This window comes from Struthio camelus, chromosome 2, assembly GCF_040807025.1.
Source record: "Struthio camelus isolate bStrCam1 chromosome 2, bStrCam1.hap1, whole genome shotgun sequence".
In the NCBI taxonomy this organism is placed as follows: domain Eukaryota; kingdom Metazoa; phylum Chordata; class Aves; order Struthioniformes; family Struthionidae; genus Struthio; species Struthio camelus.
Window position 1 is genome coordinate 50263681 of NC_090943.1, and position 24375 is coordinate 50288055.

Sequence of the window (24375 nt, forward strand, 5' to 3'; positions counted from 1 at the left end):
TAACGTCACCAGCTGGACTCAAAGCACTTTCAGTTCAGTGGCAGAGTCCTTTCTTAATGTAGCTATACAGCACTTGAAAAATATTTGCAGTGGATTTATTTCCATTTGGATCTAAATCCACCAGCAAACTCTGGATTTATTACCTCTATCATGTGTAAAATACCTTCTTTATACCTCACATCAGCTTCCTTTCAAACCAGATAGTGCTTACAGTTTATGGCATACTACATTATAGTCATTTGCCATCATACATATTGTGTTCTCACATGGCTTTAAATGTTAAAGGACACCTTTCTGCCCTATTTGGAAGGAGGAGGAGAGCAGAAAACCCATGTATTAGCAAAATTGCTGTCATTTATTTCACCACATCAAAGGTAAGTATGGTTGAAATAACCAATTCGTTATGAGAGTGGTAACATATCATTCATTATTTGCTGTTCGCTATATCAAGCCACTGGCTCAGCACATATAGACTTATGGATTTGATATATGGTAAAGTATAACGAATATGCAGTTGCGATGAGCAAAATTAATGTTAAAGTTTACTGCTCTACAGTGACTGCTATGTATCAGCTGTGTCCCCCCCCCCTTCCTATTTGCCCACCTCTGTTCGTGCAGGCAAATGTTCCATCTATTTAATTTCTATCTCAGCTAACATTCAGTAGCAAGCTAGTCAGCTGGGGCTCCTACCCTTTAGCAAAACAGAAATGGGATGAAAACCTGAGGGAGGGTGGCTTGCCATGCTGCTGTGCCCTCGTGTCTTCAGCTGCTGTTGTGCCTGCGTGTTAGGCAGCTGCAGAAGGATGTTGTTGCCTAGTTTTCTCTCCGTCGTATATTCTACTGCAAATATGTTGAAACAACTGGAGGATGTCTGGCTGGGTGAAGCAAGGGTGAAATTTGGCACCAGATCTTTTGAATTACCGTACAGTATAATATTTTATGCTGTCATATATACTATATGCTCTTAATGTATATAAATATATATACAAATATAAAACAGTACATGTAGCATGCAGGTAGCTAGGTAGCTAGATGTGTTATCGTATCCATAAAAAGCTGGCTAGTTGCAGCATCCTGCAATGTGTCCCGTTATTTAAGCCACTGTCCCACTCATTGCAGGCATAGGAGGGGCATAGGCTGCATGAGCTATGTCCTGCCCCGCTTTGGAGGCAGCAGGCCAGGATGCCACGGGGACATGACAGGCTCGTCCCGTGCTCCCCTGAGCTGCCGACAGCCCTTCTGCTGCTTCACAAGATGACTCCTTCGGCGTCTCTGGGGAAGGCAGGGGCCGGCAAGGCAGCGCTTCTCACATCAAGGCTTGAGGGTCTTTCATTTTAAGGCTTTTGTGTCTTAATGTTGAATCCTGCATATTCCTTTGCATGAGAAAAGCAGAAACATCCACATGACATCCTAGCTTAGTGGTTCACAGCAACCTGTCTTTTGAGACAAGGGGGCCTGCTTGAGGTTTGGTATTTCTAGTTTTTATGGACTCATTAGCTACACGTCAGGAAGCGAATCCATAAAACAAGTTAACCCTGAATGATGCCCTCAGTGCTCTCTGTGCTGGGGACATCATTCCAGTGCTCATTTTTTTGCATTACAGAAAGCAGGAGCACGCTCCAGGACTGCTCAGTCCAGACCGGGACCTAGGCTCCACAGGCAAATCCCATGCAGTTGAGTCTTTATTAAATCACCTGCTCACTGGAAAGTCAGGGAGAAACATAAGGCCACCTGCCTGCTAAATATAACCCATCTCATGTGAAATACAGCAAAACCGTGTGTAATCTCTACACACGGGATATATCCCATAGCCCCAGTGATTTTACCTGTGTCTTCCACTCTTCCCTAATATCTATCTGATCTTCTTTCCCCTTTTTATAAAAATCTTTTTGTCTGTTTGTTCTTAAACATGATGACCTTGCCTTCTTCCTTAAGTTTCTGGGCAAGGTTGTATCTGCTTTTCTTCTATTCTTGCTACTGTTGCCTTACATCATTATTTTCAGCATTTGTAATGTTTTTCTAATCAAATTATCCTGTTTCTCTGAATGCTGTGTTGTGGATGCTTTATAAATGCCATTATTCTATTATTTTTAAATGCGAATGCTGTATGTTCACCAGAAGTCTGAGCCATAAACCACCTATTAATTTGTCTCTCCACCTCTCAGCATTCCCATGCTAGCCGCGTTAGCTAAGTGGGAGTTGCCTGCATGCACCTTGGGGAGCAGAGCCCCATAAATATGCATACCCTGTAAGCCATTTCTAAAATGGAGCAGCTTTGCTATTGCAGTTCATTTTTCAAAACAGCCGAAAGATAACAGGGCAGGATCTGCTCTCAGCTGTGCTTCTCCAGCTCCCCTGGCTTCGATGCACTGCAGGTGCCCAGCGGAGAGGCAGATCCCCCTCCGCCCCGTGTCTCACTGTGCCCTCATCCCTGCCATGGCATCGGCGCAAGAGTGAACCTGACGGTGAATCCTGCTAGCCTAGGACTTTGTAAGCTTTTGTCTGAGAAGCATGAAGCGAAAACAGCAGAGCAGATGCTCGAATTCTTGAGCAAGGGCCCGTCTTGGGCCCTCGGTGCTTGTCCTCGGTCACCAAAAAACCATGTTTCAGCACACTGGCGTTCTCTCTGGTGATCTAGATAGGGGCACTTCTGTCTCGGTATTTCTATATTTGCCAGAAGAGCTCGCTCAAGAGCGAAGCAAGTCATTCATGGCTCACTAGAGCAGTAAGTGATTGCAGCTTTTGACAGCATGACAACTGAGTAATAACATGCTTTCGCATGGTGGTCCCCTGTGAAGTCTTCAGTGGCTGCAGGCTGCACAAGAGAGTGACACGTGATACAGAGCACTTACAGGGAGTTTCGTGATCCCTGCCTTTGGCTGAGGATGTGCAAGCAGTTGCAGTAGGCTGGACAGAAGGTTTCTAAGTGCAAACATTTTTCAGTGAAAGAGGGGCAATTAGAACAAAAGGGGCAATTAGAACAAAAATACCTTTTCTAGTTAGTCTGCATATCAGATATGCACCAAAGCGAGTTATTTTTTTAAGCAACAGATTTAAACTCCCGCTTGACCCAGGAGCCTCCTTTATGAGCGTTTGGAGTTGAGGCTTTTGCTTCCAGTGGTTCAAATTTTAAAGCATGTTTTGCTCTTATTGACGCTGCGGGAGACACACAGGCGCTTGTGACAAGCATGTTCGGCTGGGACCCGAGGGACTACTGAGTCACTGTAACTACAGTGTCCCTACAATGCCTCACGCAGCAGGGGTCCCTGATCTGATCGAGGTCTGTTGATGCCATAAATGTATTAGATGATGATAAAAACAGTGGGCAGACTGTGCTAGTAGCAGCGTGACATCCTGCGCGCGCGGCTGCCGAAGCTGACGGAGAGCGTGGGTCTGGTTGAGGGCTTGCAGCCGCTCCCTGTAGTCATCGTGGCCGCGTTCCTGTCTGCCAGACATAAGAAACAGATTAAAATTACCCAAAACAGCCTATGATTAGCTGATGCTAAGAGCAAAAATGTCTCTTGTAGGAAAGAGGAAAGCCATAGTCCCACTCAGGGGCATGTAGGCTCTTGCAAAGTTAATTTATGACCCAGGCATGGGAACTGCTAATTAGTCCTGTGAAAACGAAAAACAGCTTTACAGCCTCAGCTCACTTTCCCTTTCCAGGCTTACCTCCATTTTTCAGGTGGTCCTGATTTTCTCAAGCAAGTTCCTCTGGGGGGGCCAGTGTACTTTTCAGGCTCAGCCTCAGCCTCAGCCTAAAGGTGAATATTTTGAGAACTCGCAGCAAAATCAGCATGGCTGTTTTTTATGATATGTGGGCGTGAAGAGAAACCAGCTATTCCTATTCGTTCCGGTTGCAGCTTCTCTGCCCTCATAACTCAAGAACAGCTGACGCTAGGAAATTTGAACTCAGCTTGTTTTATAGACCTCAGTGATGAAGGAGAAAACAGCTCATGTCTGAAGAAAATCAATTCAATATTTCTAGAGTTGGGAGCAATTAGAGTCGAAGGCCAAATTTTGCTTTGAAATACAGCAGTGCAGCACCACTGAAATGCCAGTCCGAGGGCAGAATTCATTTTGGCACGTTTTGTACATATTCATGAAGAAATCTGTTTTTTCCTAGATTGTTAAGCAGAGGTCGAAAGGAGGAACGTCAGATTTATTCTGCATGAAAGGCCCAGTTCCAGCTCCGATGCCAATCCATGGGTTGAAGTATAAATAAAGTGCATTCAGCACAGAGTAGATATCTCAGCACTGTCAATGGGAGGTTTGTGCAGTGATCAAAAATAGCATCTGGCTGTATACAGCAACTAAGTTTTGCAAATAACATTATTTATTCTGGACATGTTTCTTCTATCCGGTATCACTCCGTAAGAAAATATGCATACTCTGCCTTTGTCCTCTTTTATTTTAATTTGTTCCCCTTCTTTCTCTCTCTGTCTTTGTCTCTCTTTCTTTCTGCTTTGTCTGTCCTTCTTCCTTCTCGTCCTTGCAGCAATGGTCCAAGCCTGCTATCTGCAGGAGTCTCCCGAATGGGTTTCCCCATTCCAGTGAGCCGTAGTTAAATACTTGATGCTGCCATTTAAGTGTCAGCTTTAGGCTTGGACTTTACACGTTAGTGACAGAAGAGAGGGACAATCGCTCATTTTTCAGAAACCCAGGATACAAGCATGGATTATTTTTGATCACAGCACTGTGGAATGGGCCACGTAAAGCCACTGCGTGTGTTTGGTCCGGCCTTTGGGCTGGGTCTTTGGTTAAGTGAATATTGTTGCTTCCGTCAAGCTGAGGCCTTACATAAAACTCCACATGCCCCTCAGTAATGTGACCCTTCATCTCAAAATCAGCTATTTGACCCCAGAAAAATCACTGTGAGCTGTAAATGATTAAGGGAAACAGACATGTTAGGAGACCTCCCATCCATAGCACATTTACCAATGTAGATTTTTCCGGTCCCTGCCCAATATCATATTGTTATGTGCCATATCAGACAAATTGCAGATGAACAGTAGTTAAGAAGTCAAGTCCTCCTACTCCTAAACCATTTCAAGAAGCCTCTCCAGATGGCCCAACCATTCCTTGACGTGCCTTGAAGCAATTCTCTGCTTAGGCCAACACATAACTGCCTTGGCCGGGCCCTTCAGGTTTAGCTAAGGTCACGGTATCAACCAGGACTTTCATCCGTTTAGTTCAGAATTATTTTACCTCTTGTGAGTTTAAGTCAGAGCACTCAATCCTTATGACCGAGCAGAGCTTCAGTCAGTCTGGCATTCCTTTAGAGTTAAGCATATATGATTTTGGCTTCACTTTGCATGAGCAGGCATCCTTTTAAATGTATTCTGTCTTCATAAGCCGTATGCCATACGTACATGGTATGAGATTTTGTCATATGTAGAGATGATGCATCCATTATGAGACAATTTTGCCTAGCATTGGTAACAGACTATGAGGAGTCTTGCAAGTCTGCCGCCTGTCTTGGAATTAATAAATCCTTGAGGCTGAAGCAGGGTTTATATCTTCTGTCACAACAGAAAGCACGCTGAGAGGCTGTTTCAGACCACCTCAATGTGCTCCTTCTCCTCTGTGGACAAGCCTCTCGCAGGCCGCCTGTGTCGGTAGTGTTGCTAAAGCCAGATGAACAGAAGATCCTGCTGTGTTTACTGGAAGAGGGTCCTAGACCTAAATCATAAAACACTGCATTTTTCCCTGATCTGTTTACAGATAAATAGATGGACAGAAATTAAGCATTTCGTATATACATGTTAATTAAAAATAACCTGGATATGCCCAGCCTTATCCCCCCCACAACTGTTTGTATAACGTTGCTGTGGCAATGGGTGCACAGAAGGGATGGATTATCAGTCCAGAGCTTTCTTCTTCGGACAGGAATACTCTTCAGCATAAGCTTATACACATCACTGACAGAAATGTAAATGTATACCGTCAGGCATTTGTTAAGAATGGATTTGCATAACTGCCATCAGCAACTCTTATTTTGTGGAAGTTGAGTTTGATCATATTCATTCCTGTGAATGAGTGGGTGATTCGTTTTTTTTTTTTAAATGCAGATTACAATTGTTTATTTTGTCCCAGCATCTAAAAATATTATTCAGTTTCTCCCTTCCCCTTCTAGCCTCCCTTGCCTCCTTCTCCTCGTAATCAGTGTGTTTGTTTAAGGCTAGTAACTCCCCAGCTCTGTCTCCGGAGGGAAGCGTGGGGAGAAGCACGCTTTGGCCTGATCCTGCTAGCGAGCTGTGCCACGGTTATTACGCTGGTGCTCTGCAAGGGCTGCTCTGCAGTCCTGGCTTTCCGTGCGTGGTAAAAACATTGTGCAGCAATAAAGCGCACTTGGCCTAGCGACTTTCCAGACGCAGAGCCAGCCCCAATGACCTTCTGAATTGGCAACGCTTTCTGGGGCCAAGCGATGTACACGAGCTGAGGATCTGGTCTGCTGCTTTAAAGTGCCTCTAAGATGGTCAAGTGCGTGCGCTGCCTGGGCCAGGAATTGAAAAAGATCAGCCAGATGAGGCCTGCTCCCCCCACAAATCCTGCTGCAGGAAAAGCCAAGTGAACCTTTTCCACCCATCTATCAATATAGCTGGAAAGCGCTGATCTGCTGGCTCTTCATCTTCTGTGGAAAAGTCTTGTGATAACCACTTTTTTCCACTGGGCTTTTATTATTTTGGAGCCACCGAGAAATGCAAGACTCTTCATTTTTGCATTTCAAGCAGAAGAGAAGCAGGCTGGCTCTCACACAAGTGGCTTAGTCTCTCCTTGGGCACTTCTGTCCTCCAGAAACCAAGTGACACAGCTCTCCAGCTCTGTCCTTTTCCCTGCCTCACATCTCTGGCCCATACTCAAGGTCTATGATAGATGGTGAGACAGAGCTGATAATACAACTCAGTGCTGCCCAGAAAATCCTCTTATGCCAGGGGGATGCTGAGGACTGAGGGGATGCTCTCTGTTTGGACAGTAAGGTGGTGAAGGACCTGCAAAAATCTCCTGCTCAGGTCCTAGCTTAATGCCACTGTGTTTTGGTTTCCGAACAGTTCCTCATCATTTAAAAATACCTATTTCTGTTGTTTTCAGGGATCGCTTTTAGAATAACTCATGAAAACTGTTGTCAATTGTTGTCATCAAATCCACTTTTGAATCACGCTCTGCAAGGAGAGCCTGTTCCAGTACTGAAAGGGTGTTTCTGTTCAGCCGTTTCTGTGATCCTAGTGAACAAGCAGACAGAAAGGACTTCAGCTTAGGACTGAACCTTACGTTGCTCCTTCTCCAGCCCTCTGGAAATACCATATCTGACTGACTCCAAACCTGGAAAGTTTAAGCCCAATTAAGTAATTACTGTGACAGTTATGTGTTTCTTAAAAACACAGGCTTATTATGGAACCATAATTTTGGTCAATGCCTTAAGTACATGCAAGCCTTTTACCATCTTTCCCGTACTTTCTAAGCTTTTCCACATACATTTTTTAACATGCGCCCAAGATTTTTACACATAAAAAGAGAGAAAGTTTGGAAACATCCCTGGATAAGTTTAGCTATTATGATCTAAATTCAAGGCATAAGTCTGGATTCTTTCTTCCCCTACATGGTGTATGCCACGTAGCTTGGAAAATCAGTTCTACCTTCAAAACAGGCATGTTAGCTAAATGATTTTTCAAGAGACGTGCTATAAAACCAAGTGGCCAAGCTGAGCCTCATGCAAACAATTACACAGCCTTTGACTTCAGTTATTTACTAAAACTAAAGAGGAATCTGGCTGTAGAAATTAAAAATATGTACAGAAAAAAAATGTGTAAAGGGCTCAAGGTGCTGCCAATAGATATGAAACTTTGTGTCTTGCTAAATATATTTTTTTCACAATTACTGGTTTATGGATTTGTACTGTTCAAAGCCCTAACAGTGCGTCTCCAGTGATGGATGCACAATGAAACAAGGACTAACTGGAAATATTAATTTAGAGAGAGGCATAAACTGAAACAGAATTCCTAATAAGACATGCTTTATATTGGCATAACAAGTGCAAAGTGTTTCCCAGTAATCTGCAAGCTCAAATCACACCACCTTCACAAACAAATTGTTACAAACTCTCCCTGCGCCATTTTTTCCCTTTTTTATTTTATTTTGTTTCCTTGCTGATAAATATCTCAGACCCAGGGTCATCTTCAAGAAATAGTTGTAATGCAATAGAAACGTTGCTGTAGGTGCTGCTGTGTTTCTGGCAATGTAATTGGCAGTGAATGAGCATGCAGGAACCGCTCCCAGCAGGGACGCTTTCAAATAAATATACAGTAAATAAGCACAGCAGAATAGATAGTAATGTATATGCATAAAGAGCAGCATGCTGTATGTCCCATCAAAAATCTTCAGTGGTTTATGTCTGGAACAGCATAGGTACATGTTTATTTTGCTGCTCCCTCTGCTTTATCTGCCTGCTCCTACCCTGGTACCCATTCAGTAAAGTATTAATCATGCATGACACATCTAGCAAGTGGTTAATTCCACTGAAGTCGGACGGAAGCGCCTCTCGCTTGACTACCGTGCTGAAGCGGGGTCCAGAGTAAGAAGTCAGAATCTGATTGCATCGAAATCTGACCTTATCTTTAGATATACAGATTTCTTATGTCATGCATTTCAGTCATTGATAACTTGTTTTCAGCTATTATATGTGAATTATATGTCATTATCTGTGAATAATCTTGGGCCAAACAGTCAAGTTCTAGATTTTCAGTATGAGAAGTACTTCAGTTTTATGCAAGTCTCCGGTTTGACTGACACACTAACTTCCAACAAGTCAGATAAAGGGGAATGAAGCACCCAAACAGTGGGCTGCGTTGAGCTGACAGGATGGCTTCACACGGCCCATCTAGCCTGCTTAGCTTTGAGATGAACAAAAGATGAGCCTCTCAGTTTCCTTGGCTGCTCGCTCCAGTTCCTAATTGCCGTTATTCTTCATATTGTTTCTTTTTTCACATTTGGCCTCGTTGGTTGTCAGCTCCCAACCATGTTCCCAACCATGTTTTACTTCTGCTGGTTCCTTTAGTAATTGCTATGCTCTCTTCTCAGAGGTATTTATATGCTGAATAATTTTACTAATTGCACTGGAGTTGTCCTGGATTTACACCAGAGTAGCAGAAGCCACCATTCGTCCCAATGGGCTTTTCCTGACGCTGCCATCAATGGGACTGTAATTGGTCCCTCAAGCAAGCCTCCTCCTATTTATTTCCATCCAGTCCTTTCAAGTCACATTGAACGGGGCTGAAACTCAACACTTTACCTTAAAATTATGTCCTCTGTATAATGCTTCTTGATTTTCTTTCCTCGCTATGTCCTGACCTTTACTAAGGCTGTTGCTAATATATTCTCTTAGCCACAGTAGTTAATGTTAATGCAAAGACTAATTTTCTCCTGCAGCTTTAATGCTGATGTGCCACACTTAGTGCTCTGTCTCCAAACAGAATTACCTTCCTATATTGCACTTTATGTGGGAATAATTTTACTGCTATGGTACAATGACAGCTGAGAATGCTTAAAAAGAGAGAGAAAAAAAGAGAAAGTGTAATAGATGAATAGCGTGACAACAAGACACTTATGTCAGTATTATCATTGCATTTCATGGGAATGTAACATTTGACTGCCGTACAGCTCTTGCAGCATATGTCTGTTGAGAACCCAGAGTGATGTTTAATTGTGATTCATTCAAAGTGCTTGAACAGAAAATTCGTAATTTGTCATTAGCTCTGCTGTGCCCTAGTTTCAAGGTCACGTTTTGTATGTTAATAAAGTAAGCCCAAACCAAGGAAAGCCTGGATCAGAGCAGTGTAGGCAGTAAAAACATGTTGTTGGCTATCGGAGGGATGAGTTTCTCTTTCCAAGTGCGCCACTTGGTACATTTGCACTTGCACCATTTTGGAGAAAACAACCCACAGCAGTTTATGAAGTTTGTTGCTGAGGCGTCAGGAAATCTCAAGTCCTCCCTGGGAGCCAGGCAATCACACTTACTAAGGGCACTGCAGCGAAGCCAGGTGTTGCTGCTGAGGAAGGCACCAAAACTACCTGAAGCCAACTGTTCCCACTACATGGCTGGCATTTCCGCTCTTCTATTGGAAAAATTCGATGGAGTTTAATCTAGAGGAAGAGATGTCTGTCTACATAGTGGTGTCAGGACCTGCTGGTGGTCTCACGCAGGGCTGCTAGGCAGTATTGCACCGTTGCCCCCCTGACTCCAGCCCTCTTCAGCAGTAGCTGCACTTTGGTAGCTATTTAATAGCCTGACTGAAATAAAAGGAGGCTCCCCCTGCAGTTGCTGGAGGGGGGAGGAGGGAGATAAGATGCCCATGTCAGATCCCCACCACCCCCCTAACTGGTGCGGAGGCAGCAGAAGTCAAGGATGAATGAACACGGAGCCTGAGCTACCTCGCACAGCAAGAGAAGATCCTCAAAGGGCCGCTGACAGGACAACATGGAAAAGTTGATGTGTTTAATGTCTTCACAAGGCCTGCTCTGTGAATAATCAGGAGTTGTTAAGAGTTGTCAGTCCAGTTTCCTTCCAAAATAAAATCAAGTGTGGAGGTGATGCTATTTCAGGGATGGGTGAAGTGGGGTCTGTCTTGTATATAAATAGGGATAGGTTTAACAGAAGAGACAGCAAGCCAAACAAGATATCTTACTTATAAAGTACTGTAGGAATAATGCTGCTATAGAGGTAATGCCTATTATTGTTACTATTACTATAAATAGTGGTTCAATGTTTCTGGTGCAGAGAAGCTCATATGACAGTACCAAATCATCACATTTAAGGTAGGGTGAAACTTTAGTGACCTGAGACCACTGTGAACAGTCAAACAAGAAGTCAAGGGATTTTTTTCATTATTAAAGTTTTGTCCATAGTTGTCATCTCTAAGTTCACACTTCACGTGAGCGCCATCATAAGTGCAGAAAGTAACATCAAAACTCATGTTTTCACTTGCCCCTGCTTTGTAAAATCTTTGTCTGTATCCATCATTGAACGTGAATGGCATTTTGGATATGCAGTGTGGTCCTATGAAAAGGTAAGACCAATAGGTATTCAAAATAACATCCATAAATAGCACAGATATTGGCAGTGGAATTAAAAGAAAATGCAAACGTTCATGTTTGACACCATCCACAATGAAAGGTAAAAGGTTGTACTTTGTTGTGTAACACCATTCGTGCTGAATAGGAAATATGAATTGCAGAAATGAATGAATTGATTCAGCAGAGTTGAGAGTATACTTCTACGAGTCAGCTCTTCCTCTTAACTTTATATGTATGTCCATCTGCATTACTGATCCCCTGATTAATCAGGTACTCCGTATCACCATGTCATTGAGCCCTTACGTTCTTCGTGTATGATGTTCCATATCCCCATCTATTGAGGCTAATTCATGAGCAATAATACTGAGTGAAATATAAGCAGCCAAGTTCTGCTTTCATTAGCAAAAATAATATCCAGCTACTGCCGTGACCTTACTTAAGAGAGCATATGATTTGCTACCCCAAGTTGGACCATCGTTCCTTCTAGTCCAATATGCAGATTCAAAGGATGACACAAAATCTATATCTCGATACCTGCACAATCTTGCAATTCACCTAATGGAGCAAAAAAACCTTTCTTGATCTCTATGGTGAGCGGCTGATACTCTCAAGAATGAAATTTGATCTTTTCGGTTTAATATTGTATGTCCTAGTGCCAGATGCTCTCTCGACACCGTTGAGGTTCAGGCGTGCGCCTCCGCACGCTGCTGGCTGTGGCGGGGCTTTGCTGACTGCCTCCAGCCACCAGATTTCCTCTCAAAGCTGCTCACAGGGCACCTGTGCAGCTCACTGCAAGTGGGCCGTGATGAACAACAGCTGGGTTTTTAAACTAGCCAGTTATTCTGAGATCAGCCTCAACTGAAGCCTGGTTCAGCAGCTAAAAGGAAAGACAAACGTGATTTCCAAAAGCCAAAAGAAAGCTATCACAAGTCTGCAAGAAGGACGAACAGAAATTAAAAGTAACAGCTCAGTTTTTTCCCTAGCTACCTTAGAGTCACTCTGGAGGTTTTGCTAGCCCTGTGTGATCCAGCAGATAAGAGGATGGGCATGTCACAGCCTTTCTGGCTGGTGTAGGCATGTCACAGCCTTTCTGGCTGGTTTATGGGTAGCCTCACATCCTCAGGCCGTGCTCACAGGAGAAAATCTGGGCCGGAAACCCGCACCACCTTTCACAGGCCAGATCCACCTTGGGAATGATTCACATTCAAATCTGACCCTTTGTCCCACCAAACCAGTAGCCAGGCTCCCGTACCGGAAATGCCAGCTCCCTCCATCCCGACCTGACTTGCTTCTCACTTACCCACATGATAAACAGAGACAGCTAATAACTGTACAAGCCCCTTAGCAAGTCATTAACTCTCACAGTGAAGCACAACGTCCCTTTTCTTTACGCTGGGCAATGGTCAAAAATCAGAGTAAAGCTTTCCCAAATGCAACAGCCCATATGCAAGTAACTTTCTTGCTGGCTGTTACGTGCTCCCATAACTAGAATCAGTGCCAGCTATTCATTACAAGCTCTCATTGGAGATCAGACACAAGGATAACCAGACTCTCGGAGGTAATAATGAATCTGAAGGGGGCATAAGTAATAAATCATCCAAATTACTTTCAGCGAACAGATGAAATGACAGAAATACCTGAAGGGGCTGTAGAAGTTAGTCAGGCTCTGCATAACTATAATATCCCTTCTGACTGCAGTAACAACATTTCTGCACCGGAAACTGCAGAATTTAATTCCCACAGCTTTTGCAAGTAGGGAAAAAACAAACGTCCGTGTTACCGAAGCAGAGGGATCTGTGAGTGGGCCCCTCTGTTCTACCTCCTTGCCAATTTTCATGGTGTGTTACAATATTTGAAATCAGCCATGGATCAAAAGTTATTAGGAAAGACAAACAGAAAGAGACAACCTGTTCGTATAAACCACGCTTCCTTAGGGGGGGAAAAAAAAAACAAGCTAAAAATGATTGTGTTGTAAAGAGAGACTGTCTTGAGTCTAGAATAAGAGTCCTTGATTGATAGTTACATCAGCGTAAATGTACTAAGAGCTGCAGCCTTAATCCTGAAGAAATTAGATTTGGAAAAGACATATCATCTGGCGCTGGCATCAAAAGCCTGTGGCATGGTTACCTAAAACTGCAAGTGGGAAGATGTGAAAGGAACGTAGCAGGTCTAGGAGCCGCAGTTTTTTGAGGAAGGCGTAGGTATCACCCCGCTGCGTTGCGATTCAGCAGGTGCCAGACGTCTCGCCTCGCAGGGGTCGGGCGCAGCTGATCGGCCGCATGCTGCTGCGTTGAGAGGCAGCAGCCCCTCGCTCCGCCTGAATTGCTGCTTGCCCACTTACCCTCTAATACGGGAAGGAAAAATGCTTCCTAAGGCATTACCGTGGCAAGGCTGCCAGGCCCTACTCCGGTCCGCTCTTGGTGCCGGTGAAGTGCTGCTCTCGAAGGCTTGTTTTCCGGTGTTTGGTAGAAACTGGTTCTGAATGTCCGAAGCAGGGGGATCTCCTCTCCTGGAAAGTCCCACGGTTCCTGCTGCACAGGCTGCATTTTACCTTTTCAGCCATCATTTGTGTTTATCCCCTTCTGGTACTAAACAGATCCTCTTCTCGCGTGACAGCGATGCCTTCTGAATGCTCGGGGAGATGGGAGGTGAGATTCATCTCGCCCTATTTTCATCATCTGAAAGCTGGACATCTAGTAAGGCTCATCGCCCGCTATGTGACCTGTCCTGCCAACGGCAGGAGAGGCGCCTCTCTGCCATACTGCTGAGCCTCTGCCAGCTCACCTTAGGCTGGGGGGAACTGGCCGCCAGAGCCGCAGCTGCCTTAGAATAGACATGCAACTTCTGCACATCTTACCCCAGGCAAGATAGATCCTACTCTTGGTTTAGGGGGTTGTTGGAAATCTCTTTAAGATGGCTTTGAATCCTCTTTTTCCCCTCTTTGTTGCTGTTAGTGAAATGCAAACCCTCGCCTGAGTCAGCACCTGTGACATCAACTACGTCCTCTCTTGGCAAGGTCCTACTTCAAGCTTTTCGTCGGAGGCCACAGCTATTTGTGTCGCTGTCAAAACTCTTCAGAAGGTCCGGTGACTTTGGTGGTCAAGTCTCGCAGAAGCCAAAGGTTCTGCAGTAACATAAATAGGATCAGCGGCGCTGAGTGCAGGTGAAAGAAAAGCCAGCTGCACATCCTTTCCGTCGCCCTTGGCAACAGCATCCTGCCAACAAAAACTGCTGCCAAGCGCAGGCTGGAAAGGGAGGGATGCGCGTTTGCAAAGCTGGGGCTGGCCGAGCTTTGTGTGAAGGGGGAGCTGTCAGACCAACGAGCGCTGGTGTGCCTTCAGAATTATTTCTGGTTCGTTCTGTGCGTTTCGGGACGAGGGCACGCACAAGGCCCCTGTCCTTAGGGAGAGGTTTCATCTGAAATTCCAAACGACAAGTCTCTGCAATTTCGAACCATATGTTCCCATCCGTGACAGCACACAGGGAAGAAATCTGTTGTGAGTTACTACTTACAGATGTGGCAAATCCTCCAGCAAAGGTTAAAATATGTGGCATGGTTCTCTTGTTACACCAGCTGCAGCCTGATGCTCAATCATTGTTTCAGCAACAAGCTCTTAATAGGCCCTGAGTTCTAGAAACTGCTAAACAAGCTGATATTTGTAAGGACCAGTTTTTTTATGATGCACTGACTATCTTGATTTAGAAAAAACTTCAGCTTGGAAACAGTAAGGATGAAAAGTGAACTGCAAATGGCAGGGAGAAAAGGAACGTCAGCGCAAGAGCACAAAACCACAAAGAAGATGTAAGATTATTATTTGTGTTCTGTCTTTCGACATCCTCCAGGATTTAATCGTGCCTGTGAAAACATAGTAAGTGTAAATATGGATAAGATGTACTTGTGATATAATATATGCACCTCTCTAGCCTTCCTGATAGGGAACAAACGTACTGCCACGCTTTCAGACCTTCCTGGTTTGGCCACAGCATTAAAAGGGCAGCCTGGCTGCAGCACGGTTGTATCCAAGGCCTGGAAGAGGAGGGTCCTCTCAGCAGGCATAACGGAGGAGAAGAAACTGGCTTTTCTCTCCAGCAAAACATTAGGAATTAATTTCCTGAGGAACCCATATAAGAAACTGCTTGGGCTGTTGCAGCACCCACGGGTATGGCGGGGACTGTGAATCACGGGCTGGGTGGCCGGGATTGCCCCGTGACTCCTGGGGGACACCGCGCTCCTCTCAGGGAGCCCCCCCACGCTTGTTGCCTGCTGATAATTTCCCCAGACCCTTTGCGGGACCTGTCGTTGGCGGAAGAGGGCACAGATTGGGGCTCTTTGGGCAGCGTGTTCTTGCAGCCGCCCATCTGTGCCAGAGAGAGGGGCGGAAAGAAGATAAAGAAACAGAAGAAGGGAGGAAGGATTATGGCTTTAAGAATCACAAGAGCCGTGGACTTTTTTTATAATGACAAAATAGAAGTCGCCCATCCACCCCTGAGGAGTGAGGGCCTCAGACACAGGGACACGCATTTTTGTTGCCAAAGAAAGAGAGGGAGAGAAGAGGAGCGCTGCTTCATCCTACGTATTTTCTCTAACAGGAATTTTATAACCGTTAGAGAGAACCGAACGAGGCGGAAAGTCTGGCGGAGGCAGAGAAGCAGGAGGTGGATCTGTAAAGCCCACGCACACACAAAAGGCTAACGGCTCCGCTGGAGGCAGGACGCGCTGCCTGCAAGCAGGGAGCCAGCAGTCTCGCCGGGGCGTGCAGCTGGGGTGCTCCTTGCTGTTTTGTTCCCGGCGAAGGAGGACTGCCAGCAGCCCTCCAGCCTCTGAACAGCGCCGCGTCAGGCACGCTGCGCGGGGACTGGATGGGAAACGGAGCGGGAACACCAAGCAACCCTTGGGTCCGCTCCCGGCCGGGGGGACCGGCTGGGTCAGTCGTCCTCCGGCGGTGAAGGCGGGAGCGCTGCTGCGGGACACGCCTGCCGGGCTCTGCCTGCCCTCCCGCTCCCAGCCCACTCCGGCAAGCGCAGCTACGGCCTCGCCGGGCAGAGGGTGCGTTTCGCCTTTTCCTACCGAGGGATGAAGCTTCCGATCGCAGGGGATGTGAGCAGGTGAGGATGTCTGCTGACAAGTCCCAATGAGATTTTCAGGTGAGTGATTACCTTGACGAAGCTGCTGGAGCCGGGCTCTTTCTTCGGCTTTCCCTCCCCTCCGTAATTACTGTTGTCCTGCCTTGTCAATAAGCTTTTTCGGAAGGCTCAACGGCTCGGGTGTCCGGGTATATTTAGATGAGTAGGGGATCTAAAGCATTTCTAAAGAGCCCATTTCTATAGTATCTGTGAGTCTGTAGTGCAGGGGGAAAATGCCTCGGGAGATGCCTGCTCCGTAACTACGTGCCACTGTCCTGTCTGTACCCCCATTGTTTAAAGCACCGGCGGATCGGGAATTGATTCTGGTTTACGGACTCACTCGCTTAAAATCTTTAATGGAAGGGCGTCTTAGCAACAGTAATGGTTGTTCTACGGTGTTTTTACGGTAAGGACTGGGACCTACTTGCCACCTGAAAACTGTGGTCACCATTAAGATTGTTTCTCAGGGAGGGTCAGTGAGTGCTGCTTAATGTGTGCTTGTGCATGTGATTTCCAAAGCTTCTGCTGATGTTATTTTATGGTACTGCAAATAGAGCTGCTACTCCGTGTGTCTCATTTTCTACATTTTGTCAAATACCTTGCATGTTGAAGTGGGGGTTGAGCACCGCGTCCAACACTTACAAGGGAAAACAGACAATAACTTGTAAGTTAATAGCTGGGAGCTCTGGCACGACAGTCACCGATACGCACGGAAGAGAAATATTCTGTGCAGAGCAACCTACTTTTTCTTCCCTCTATCCTGCCATCACTCATGGACGTGGAATTTGCTTAACTCTTTGTGCAAAGGCTGCTTTATTGTGTGTGAAAATCACATTGCTTTCACAGAGTACAAAGAAAATGACCATAACAAAAATAATAATATATACTCAGTGTCTATTAAAAAGTCATTGTGCTCCCTGTAGTGTTTTTGGTTTGCTGAGAGATACATGATAAGTTAACAGCGTCACGTAGAAGGCTTCGCTTTGAACTGGTTTTGCAAGACCTGCTCTCACTATCGCTTAATAAGCCAAAGACTGTTTGGGGCCCAGGGAGGTGTCAGCATCCTGTAGGCTGGCCACGTGCACCTGAACCCAGGCTCTGTGGATAACGGGTCCTTTGCAGATGGTACCCTTTGCTTCCCTTGCCCACGGCAATCTGCAGTAATGAGTCCAGCAGGTCTGCGCAAAAAGCGTCGTCCTGACTTCCTAGAGCAAAAGTGTTTGCCGAGGACTGCTCAGGGTGGCTCGGGTTGTCTTGCAGCAAGGTCCAAGGCAGCAGAGGCCAGAAGGGGTTGAACGCCAGACTAAGCTCTTTGCGCTTGTTCACTTGCTGCAGAAAATGTGAACGTGGAGCTCCAGAGCCTCCACCGTGTCTTTGCCGATGAGGACTTGGTCCGAAGCCCACTAAAGTCAGCAGGAGCCTTTCCACAGGCTTTAGATCAGGCGGTATGTAAGGTGTTGTTGCTTGAAGATTGTGCCCCCAGGGAGACTGACAGCAGCACGCCTGGTGTGCCATGCCATGTGGAAGGGCTGTTCCCAAACGGCCCGTGAGGTACCCAGCACGGCACCAGGCTGTTTCAGCTCCTAGGTGAAGCCTTCTAAATGGCGCGCTACACTGGCGCAGCAGCCTGTAGCAGGGGCTCCTCAGGTCCTGAGATAAAATAGTCACAGAAGGTTGGTGGGGACCAAATCCCTTCACATTTCTGATTAGGAGGGAGCAAAATATTCCTGACCCCAACTTTCCTGAGACTTGCTAGGGACATTGGCTCCAGTCTTCAAAAAAATTGCTCCTTCATTTTCTTTACTTACAAAACGGTACGTACCACTTCTGGACACCTGCTGTGAGTGTACCATGGGAAAGAGCACTGCAGGGGGATCCTGTTGAGATTTGAACCATTGCACCATGTCGTCAGGAAGGGTTTTTATGGCTAAATGAGAATCGGCTCCCTGTGTGCACACTCTGCTGTCAGTCTGCTATGTTTCATCCTTGAGTTAATTCGTTTTGTACTTAACATTCAGTTCTTGGTGCAGTATGCAAGAACACACGATGATAGTTCATACCACTGAGACATCAGGTCAATCAGTATTTTCATTAGGGTTGAATGGTTTTAATGTAGTCATAAAATTGGGCTCCAAAAGCAGGGATTTGACATACAGCATTTAAAAGTCAAATCAATTTGACCCTTTCTGAGCATGAGCTCCTATAACATAGAAATGGCCCCAATCAAAAGGCTTAATGAATGATGTTAACTGACCCTTGCAAATATAATTAATTATTATTATTTGCTATAATATTCTTATATCAGTCTGTATTGCCATTATGGCGCCATACAGTAAGAGACAGTCCTTACCCCAAAGGGCACCTGATCTAAATCAGGTCAGTCCTTGGAGTCTCATGCAGCCCAGACTGAAGGATTTTGGCAAAGAGCTGCAGCACTGGGCAGGACTGAGCATCTGCTATGTCCCATACATCTGGAATATTGTCACTTCTGCCATGACGACTAATGGCCCAAACGATTTCTTTTCAGTGGTAATCTGATTCTAGGTAAGCTGGGGCCCTGGGGGCCACCAGCGTCGTACCCTTTGCACAGTACAGGCACATTTGGGAAGCAAAGAGAGGCTGAGAAGGGAAGACTTTAGAAGGGGTTAGTTAAATCCATGTTTGTGACGAATGCTTCCTGCATCTTAGAAGAGGAATTCAGAAAATCATTTTCCCAGGCTTAGGCCAAAATCCCCCAACAGGGGAGTGTAATATGAAGCACCTTAATGTGAGTCCCACTTAGTACAACATTGCGTACCCTCATGTGATGCAAAAGTCAGTGGGAGCTCTGGGCAATCAGGCCACTGCAAACCCAGCCAGAGCATCCCCAGGTGTCCCTGGATGGATGATGCAGAGCATCAGAAAATACTGATTCCAACTTTTACTTTTGCTTTCCAGTTGGCTGTTGATCAATCATAAAGTCAATTAATTCTGCTTAAAAGGGCCAGCAAAGCCCACTGTGAAGGCCATATTGCCAGGTTGTTTTTCCCGAAATACACAGTACGGGCTATTTTAACAATTATCTACTAAGTTGAATATTTCATAAGTAGTTAGGGACATGGATTAGCTCTGATTGTCTCTGAAAGAGTTACTGTGGTCAGTTAAACCGGTAAAAAAAAAGTCTAGGAAGCCGTGGCTCTGGGGCCACAGTAGCTCTGCAGAGACTGTTTAAAGGGGGGCTAGCAGATGAGCAAAATCTGAGTAACACACCCGGAGAGAGTGAAGGGTTGTGTGGGTTATTGTTTATTGTCCAATAAATGACTTGTGACACAGTATTTCCTTAGAGTAGTTATTACTTTACAAGCCATCTAAAAGTACTACGAGCTAAATCTATATGGCTTCTAGTGTCCTGATGTGTGGTGACCTGCTACCACAACAGGCTGCCCCAGAGAGATTATAAATCTTTATAGCAGCTACCTTCTGATTTATCAGTATTGCAAGCCATAAAGCTGGATATTTGGGAGGTTTTTAGCCAAAGATCATGGTTTCTAACCCCAGGGCATAATTTGCAGAAGAGCTGGCAACTTCCGTATTCCTTAAGGAATATCCTAGAGAAAAACATTAATCCAACAGAGATGTTTTTCTGTGCATGCGGTGTGAGAGAAAAGTAGTTACACAAAGAACATCCAAAAATTTTATCAGGCATTGCAATCATTATAATCTAGTATCTCATAAGATCTGCCAGTGCACTTTGTCTTGTGTGCTCACAACAGCAAGTTTAAGGTTTCCTGAAACATTATCTCCACATACCAAATCCAAAATAAATCTTCATCCTTTCCTCTTTGAATTTGTTCTCTAGCAGCGACTTGTCTTGGCGTGAAGTATTAGCCATATGGACGCTAGAATATCTGCTTTGACCTTGACCTCAGAATAAGTGCTGCCAAAACGTGAAGATAACTCCTGCATTTCATTTCTGAGAGTGATGCTCCAAGAATATAGCACGATATGCAGGATGCATTTTTCTCTTTGACTAGGTGTTCTACTAAAAGCATATTGTCTGTAGCTGGCTAGGAATTGGAAGCAAGGTCTCAGACTGTGGTTTATTTGGTAGAAATATTTACTTTGTTTTAGAAATAAAAAAGAGCAAATTTTGGCATCAGTCACTGGAAAGTGCATTGCTTTTAACTGGCTCTCACTACATTGCCAAGTCAGTGTTTTGATCTGGATACTGTACAGAGTAGCAGGAGGCTGCCGGGGGCACGACAAGATGAATTTTGCTGGTGGCAGACTTCTGTGCTGTTCTGGTTCAGTGGTGATGGTTAGTGGTCAAAGCATAGCGCTTAGTTGGGTAAGAGGAATAAGTACTACTCCTTTGGTCAGTCTGTGCTTTATGTAGTATATTGCTTGCAAATGGGTGTGGATGATGCACAGGACTCCGAATAAACACATTTCATGGTGTTGCATCAGACCAACGCGCAACAGTGCCTGAGGACCCAGTGAGCACCTAATCAGAGATCTTCTTTGATTTTCACAAGTGCCGTTCTTCCATTCTCTGCTGGTGCCCGTACCAAACATTCCCGAATAAGTTAGAGCTAAACGGCCTAGCAGCACTCGCAGAGAAAGCTGGCAAGGCTGAGAGGGGGAGGAGGGTGGCAAAGGGGGCAGAATGATACCCCACAATCTCGACTGGCAGGCGATCATTACGCACTTTGGAGTCCTGCGGTTCTGACGAGCTTGGCTCCCGGATTTGTTTAGGTGGCAGCGTCTTTCGCCTTGAGATCGCTGGGTGAAATTCGCACTAGCACAGCGCTGATGGTGCCAGCTGACGCTGTTGGGTGGGCTGTGCAGAATGGACTTGTTCCATGTGCTTCCTAGCGGGCAGAGGGCCACATTACAGCTGACAGCTTCAACATATGGAAATGGTGATGTGTGATTGATGTGGTCCCTGCAGGTCGCAGTAACTCAGGGCATATTAGCCCTGCATCCTGGGGAGGCTTATGCTGTTGCAGCTGCCCAGGTCCATTATCTGGACGATGAATAAATGGAAGAATTGATGTTCCCAGTAGTGTGAATCTGGCACATCATGAAACGATGTGTACTGCAGTTGGAGGCGAGAGGCACACTTCACAGAATCAAATCCCACAGCACGTGTAAGTGCAGCGCCGGATACAAACAACCATTTGTACGTGAGTGTGAAAGGGCGCTTGCGTTACATCGGATTAGAATGCTGATACTCACATGGTTTTTAAAAATGGCTACGACACCTACATTTTCTTACTCATTTTTAACATTCACAGATTTATTTTCTGCATCTCATACTGCAAATAAGAGATAACATTTTCCAAAGTTGCTGAGTAGGAGACAGCATTAGAACCTAGGGAGCCCCCTCAGCAAACACCCCTCACTGGCCCCATTTCTTGGCCAATGACAAATTTTGACCTAATTTTCAGCGAGGCCTGAGCAACTGCTCTCTCAAAAAACAGGTTGCTCCATGGCATCCAAAACTGGAGGCAGCCAAAATTAAGATTTTACAGCCAAAAGAAGGAGCAGGCTGAGGTTCCCCACAATGATATGGCTACTTATCTGAAGGCCTTCTGGCCAAAACAAAAATGAAAACCTTTTTTTTTTTGCGTCTACCACTAAGAAACAGGACGCTCTGTAGCTTCTACAGGGAAATCAGCTCCAGCTGTATATGGTACTTTAAAAGGACTCTCCCGAATCCACGCTGCAGGGTCCTGTCTCCTTTTACTGTGGTGACTCCCTGCAGCTTTCCCGTTCCCACCTCGCTGCTCCCGCGGCCCCAGCAGATTCTCTTTTCTCGTGCGGCTTTCCTGGAGAAGCCGACAAACCAGGGCGCTCGCTCTTCCTCCACGAAAGGTATTGCCCCCGGCCAGACGTGCCGCCTTGGCTCGAGAAAGAAGAGCACCGACGGGGAGCGGAGCGGTGGGACTCCCAGCCCGCCGTGCCCACCTCGCGTCTCACTCCCGCTCTCTGTTGTTTCCCTCCAGGTGTTCTACTGATCTTGGCACTGACAGAAGAGCTGGTGTTTTCTGTTCAGGTACTGTCTCCCGCTGTACCCTCCTCTCAGGGCTTCCTGATGGACACTACCACTATCACAGCCATGGGGACAACGCCTCGGCACAAAGACCGTCGCACGACGCCGCCTGCTCCCGCATCTGCTCGCACCGTTCCCCATCCCCTTAGCCGGACGGAGAAAACGGCCCCGTCCGCTGGCCCAAAGCAAGCAAGCGGCCGTCGTGCTGGCGAAAGGGAAAGGTATCATTTATACAACCAGAGTGCTTTGTACTCAGGACAGACTCGCCCCCAGGGGAAAATGTTCCGGGATTTCAAAGGGAACTTCTCAGAGCCTTCAGAGCCTTACCTAAAGACAGCCCTGCACTCCCCCTTCCCCGCCCTGAGCAGCCCTTTCACAGACCACCCGTTTCCCTCCCCGACTGCAACTTCCAGAGATGCCACTGGCACGGGGCTGGCAAGAACTACGCACCCGGCCCCCTCTCCCCCCAGCAGCACCTCGGGAGGCCTTAGGAAAGCAGAGCACGGGGATGGGACGGAGCCGGTTGTGCAGAAAGCCGATTTTGCCACCACAACTGCTGGACCATCGACTGATCCTGAAGCAGTGTCGGTGCCTTTTAACCCCCCCCACTATGATATATGGGATATGCTGAGCAAAAACAACTCTTGGGTAACCTTGAACCTCAGTACAAACGTCCCGTTGTTTGCCGGCCCTGGAACTGCAACAGCAGCAGCAGGTCACACGGTTCAGACCAGTTTCGATGTCAGCGTCTCCTCTCCGGCAGCGGGCAACCCCAGGGGAGCTGCCCCGACGCAGCACGGCGCGGTGACTAACGCCACCGTGTTCGGCAGTGCTCTCTCCACAGCGCCCGCCACCAGGCTGTCCAGCTCCGTTTCCACAGCTGGCTCCACTGCCACCGGCAACTTCCTAAACAGACTGGTTCCTGCCGGGACCTGGAAACCTGGGCTGCCGGGAAACATCTCCCATGTCACTGAGGGGGACAAGCCCCAGCACAGAGCAACCATCTGCCTCAGCAAGATGGACATTGCCTGGATCATCCTGGCTATCAGCGTACCTATATCCTCATGTTGTAAGTTAATTGCCCCTTTCTTTTCCTGTCTTTCTTTCTCTCCTTCCTTAAAATACAGATTTTGGCCCCGTGATTCAAGGACTAGGCGGAGAGCTCACAGTGGCAGGGCAGCTTGAGACAGATGAGAAGCAATCACCAGACAGATAACACATTCACTGACCAAGACACTTAGGACTAACAGCCTCCAGGACCCTAACATTTACGCTCACAGCACACTTGCTCTTTTGCTATTAGAAATCCCTTAGCCATTCTGGGCTGTCCATTTGACGATACGAGACAAAGGCTGAACAACCCTGGAAGGCAAAGCAGCTTTACTTCAAAACGTTTAAACAGGTGACCAAAAATTACACAACTCTGCAGTCTAGGAACTGCTATATTCTACCCTGGAACTGGATTAAAAAAAAAAAATACACTGCTAACCCCAAAAGAGTAATGATAATTTTAATAGCTAATGCCTTAGAGAACACCAGTTTTCCAGTGCTGTACGGTGTTTCACTGCAGGCAGTTTGTGAACTATTTGATTTTAAAGCCTCATCATTTTGATAACCAAATTACTATTTTCCTTTATTTTAATTCTGAGTCTGACTTTGCAGCTACCTAGAGAACAAGAAGAGTTTGACATTTTTGATTATCAGACAACAGAAAGCAGCCACCTGCAGGACCAGTACAAGTTCGGTTTGCAGAGCAGGCTTAGGATCTCATCATTTGACTCCCTTGCAAAAAAAAAAACCCAAAAACCGTTGCTGAATTATGAGAAAGCTTGTGTGTGGGCGCTGCTGTATCCCCTTCCCAACTGGGTGATATCAGCAACATGAGACAATATATTTTTCTCTGATGTTTCACTCTGCAGAGCCAAGAAGAAGCCACTACATAGGTTATGGGGTGTGATTATACTGGTCCATTGCAAATAGCAATGGAGTGAAACAAGAACTTACACGTTTGCCAGCCTTTGCTGCCTGAGGAAGACCAAAAGGGTAGCAGCCAACACTATCCAGTATTAATCCTGTTATGTACAGCTATGAGCTATGCTGAGGACAAGGTTAGGTGAGTTGACAGAGGCAGTCTAACAGCTTAGTCA

At 46.1% G+C, this 24375-nt stretch overlaps 1 protein-coding gene across 9 annotated transcripts in view; it reads left to right on the forward strand.

Moving 5' to 3' along the window:
* The window catches only part of TMEM108 (transmembrane protein 108), a 169725-nt gene that overhangs the window by 135367 nt on the left and 9983 nt on the right, over positions 1-24375 (forward strand). For 7 of the 9 annotated variants that reach the window (XM_068935617.1, XM_068935613.1, XM_068935618.1 and 4 more), the window contains one exon: positions 22182-23297. In XM_068935617.1, coding sequence (XP_068791718.1) covers positions 22182-23297 — 1116 coding nt within the window. Of the gene's footprint in view, positions 1-15980; positions 16216-21123; positions 21324-22181; positions 23298-24375 lie in introns of those variants that run through there. The other 2 variants (XM_009687843.2, XM_009687839.2) reach the window with 2 other exon arrangements.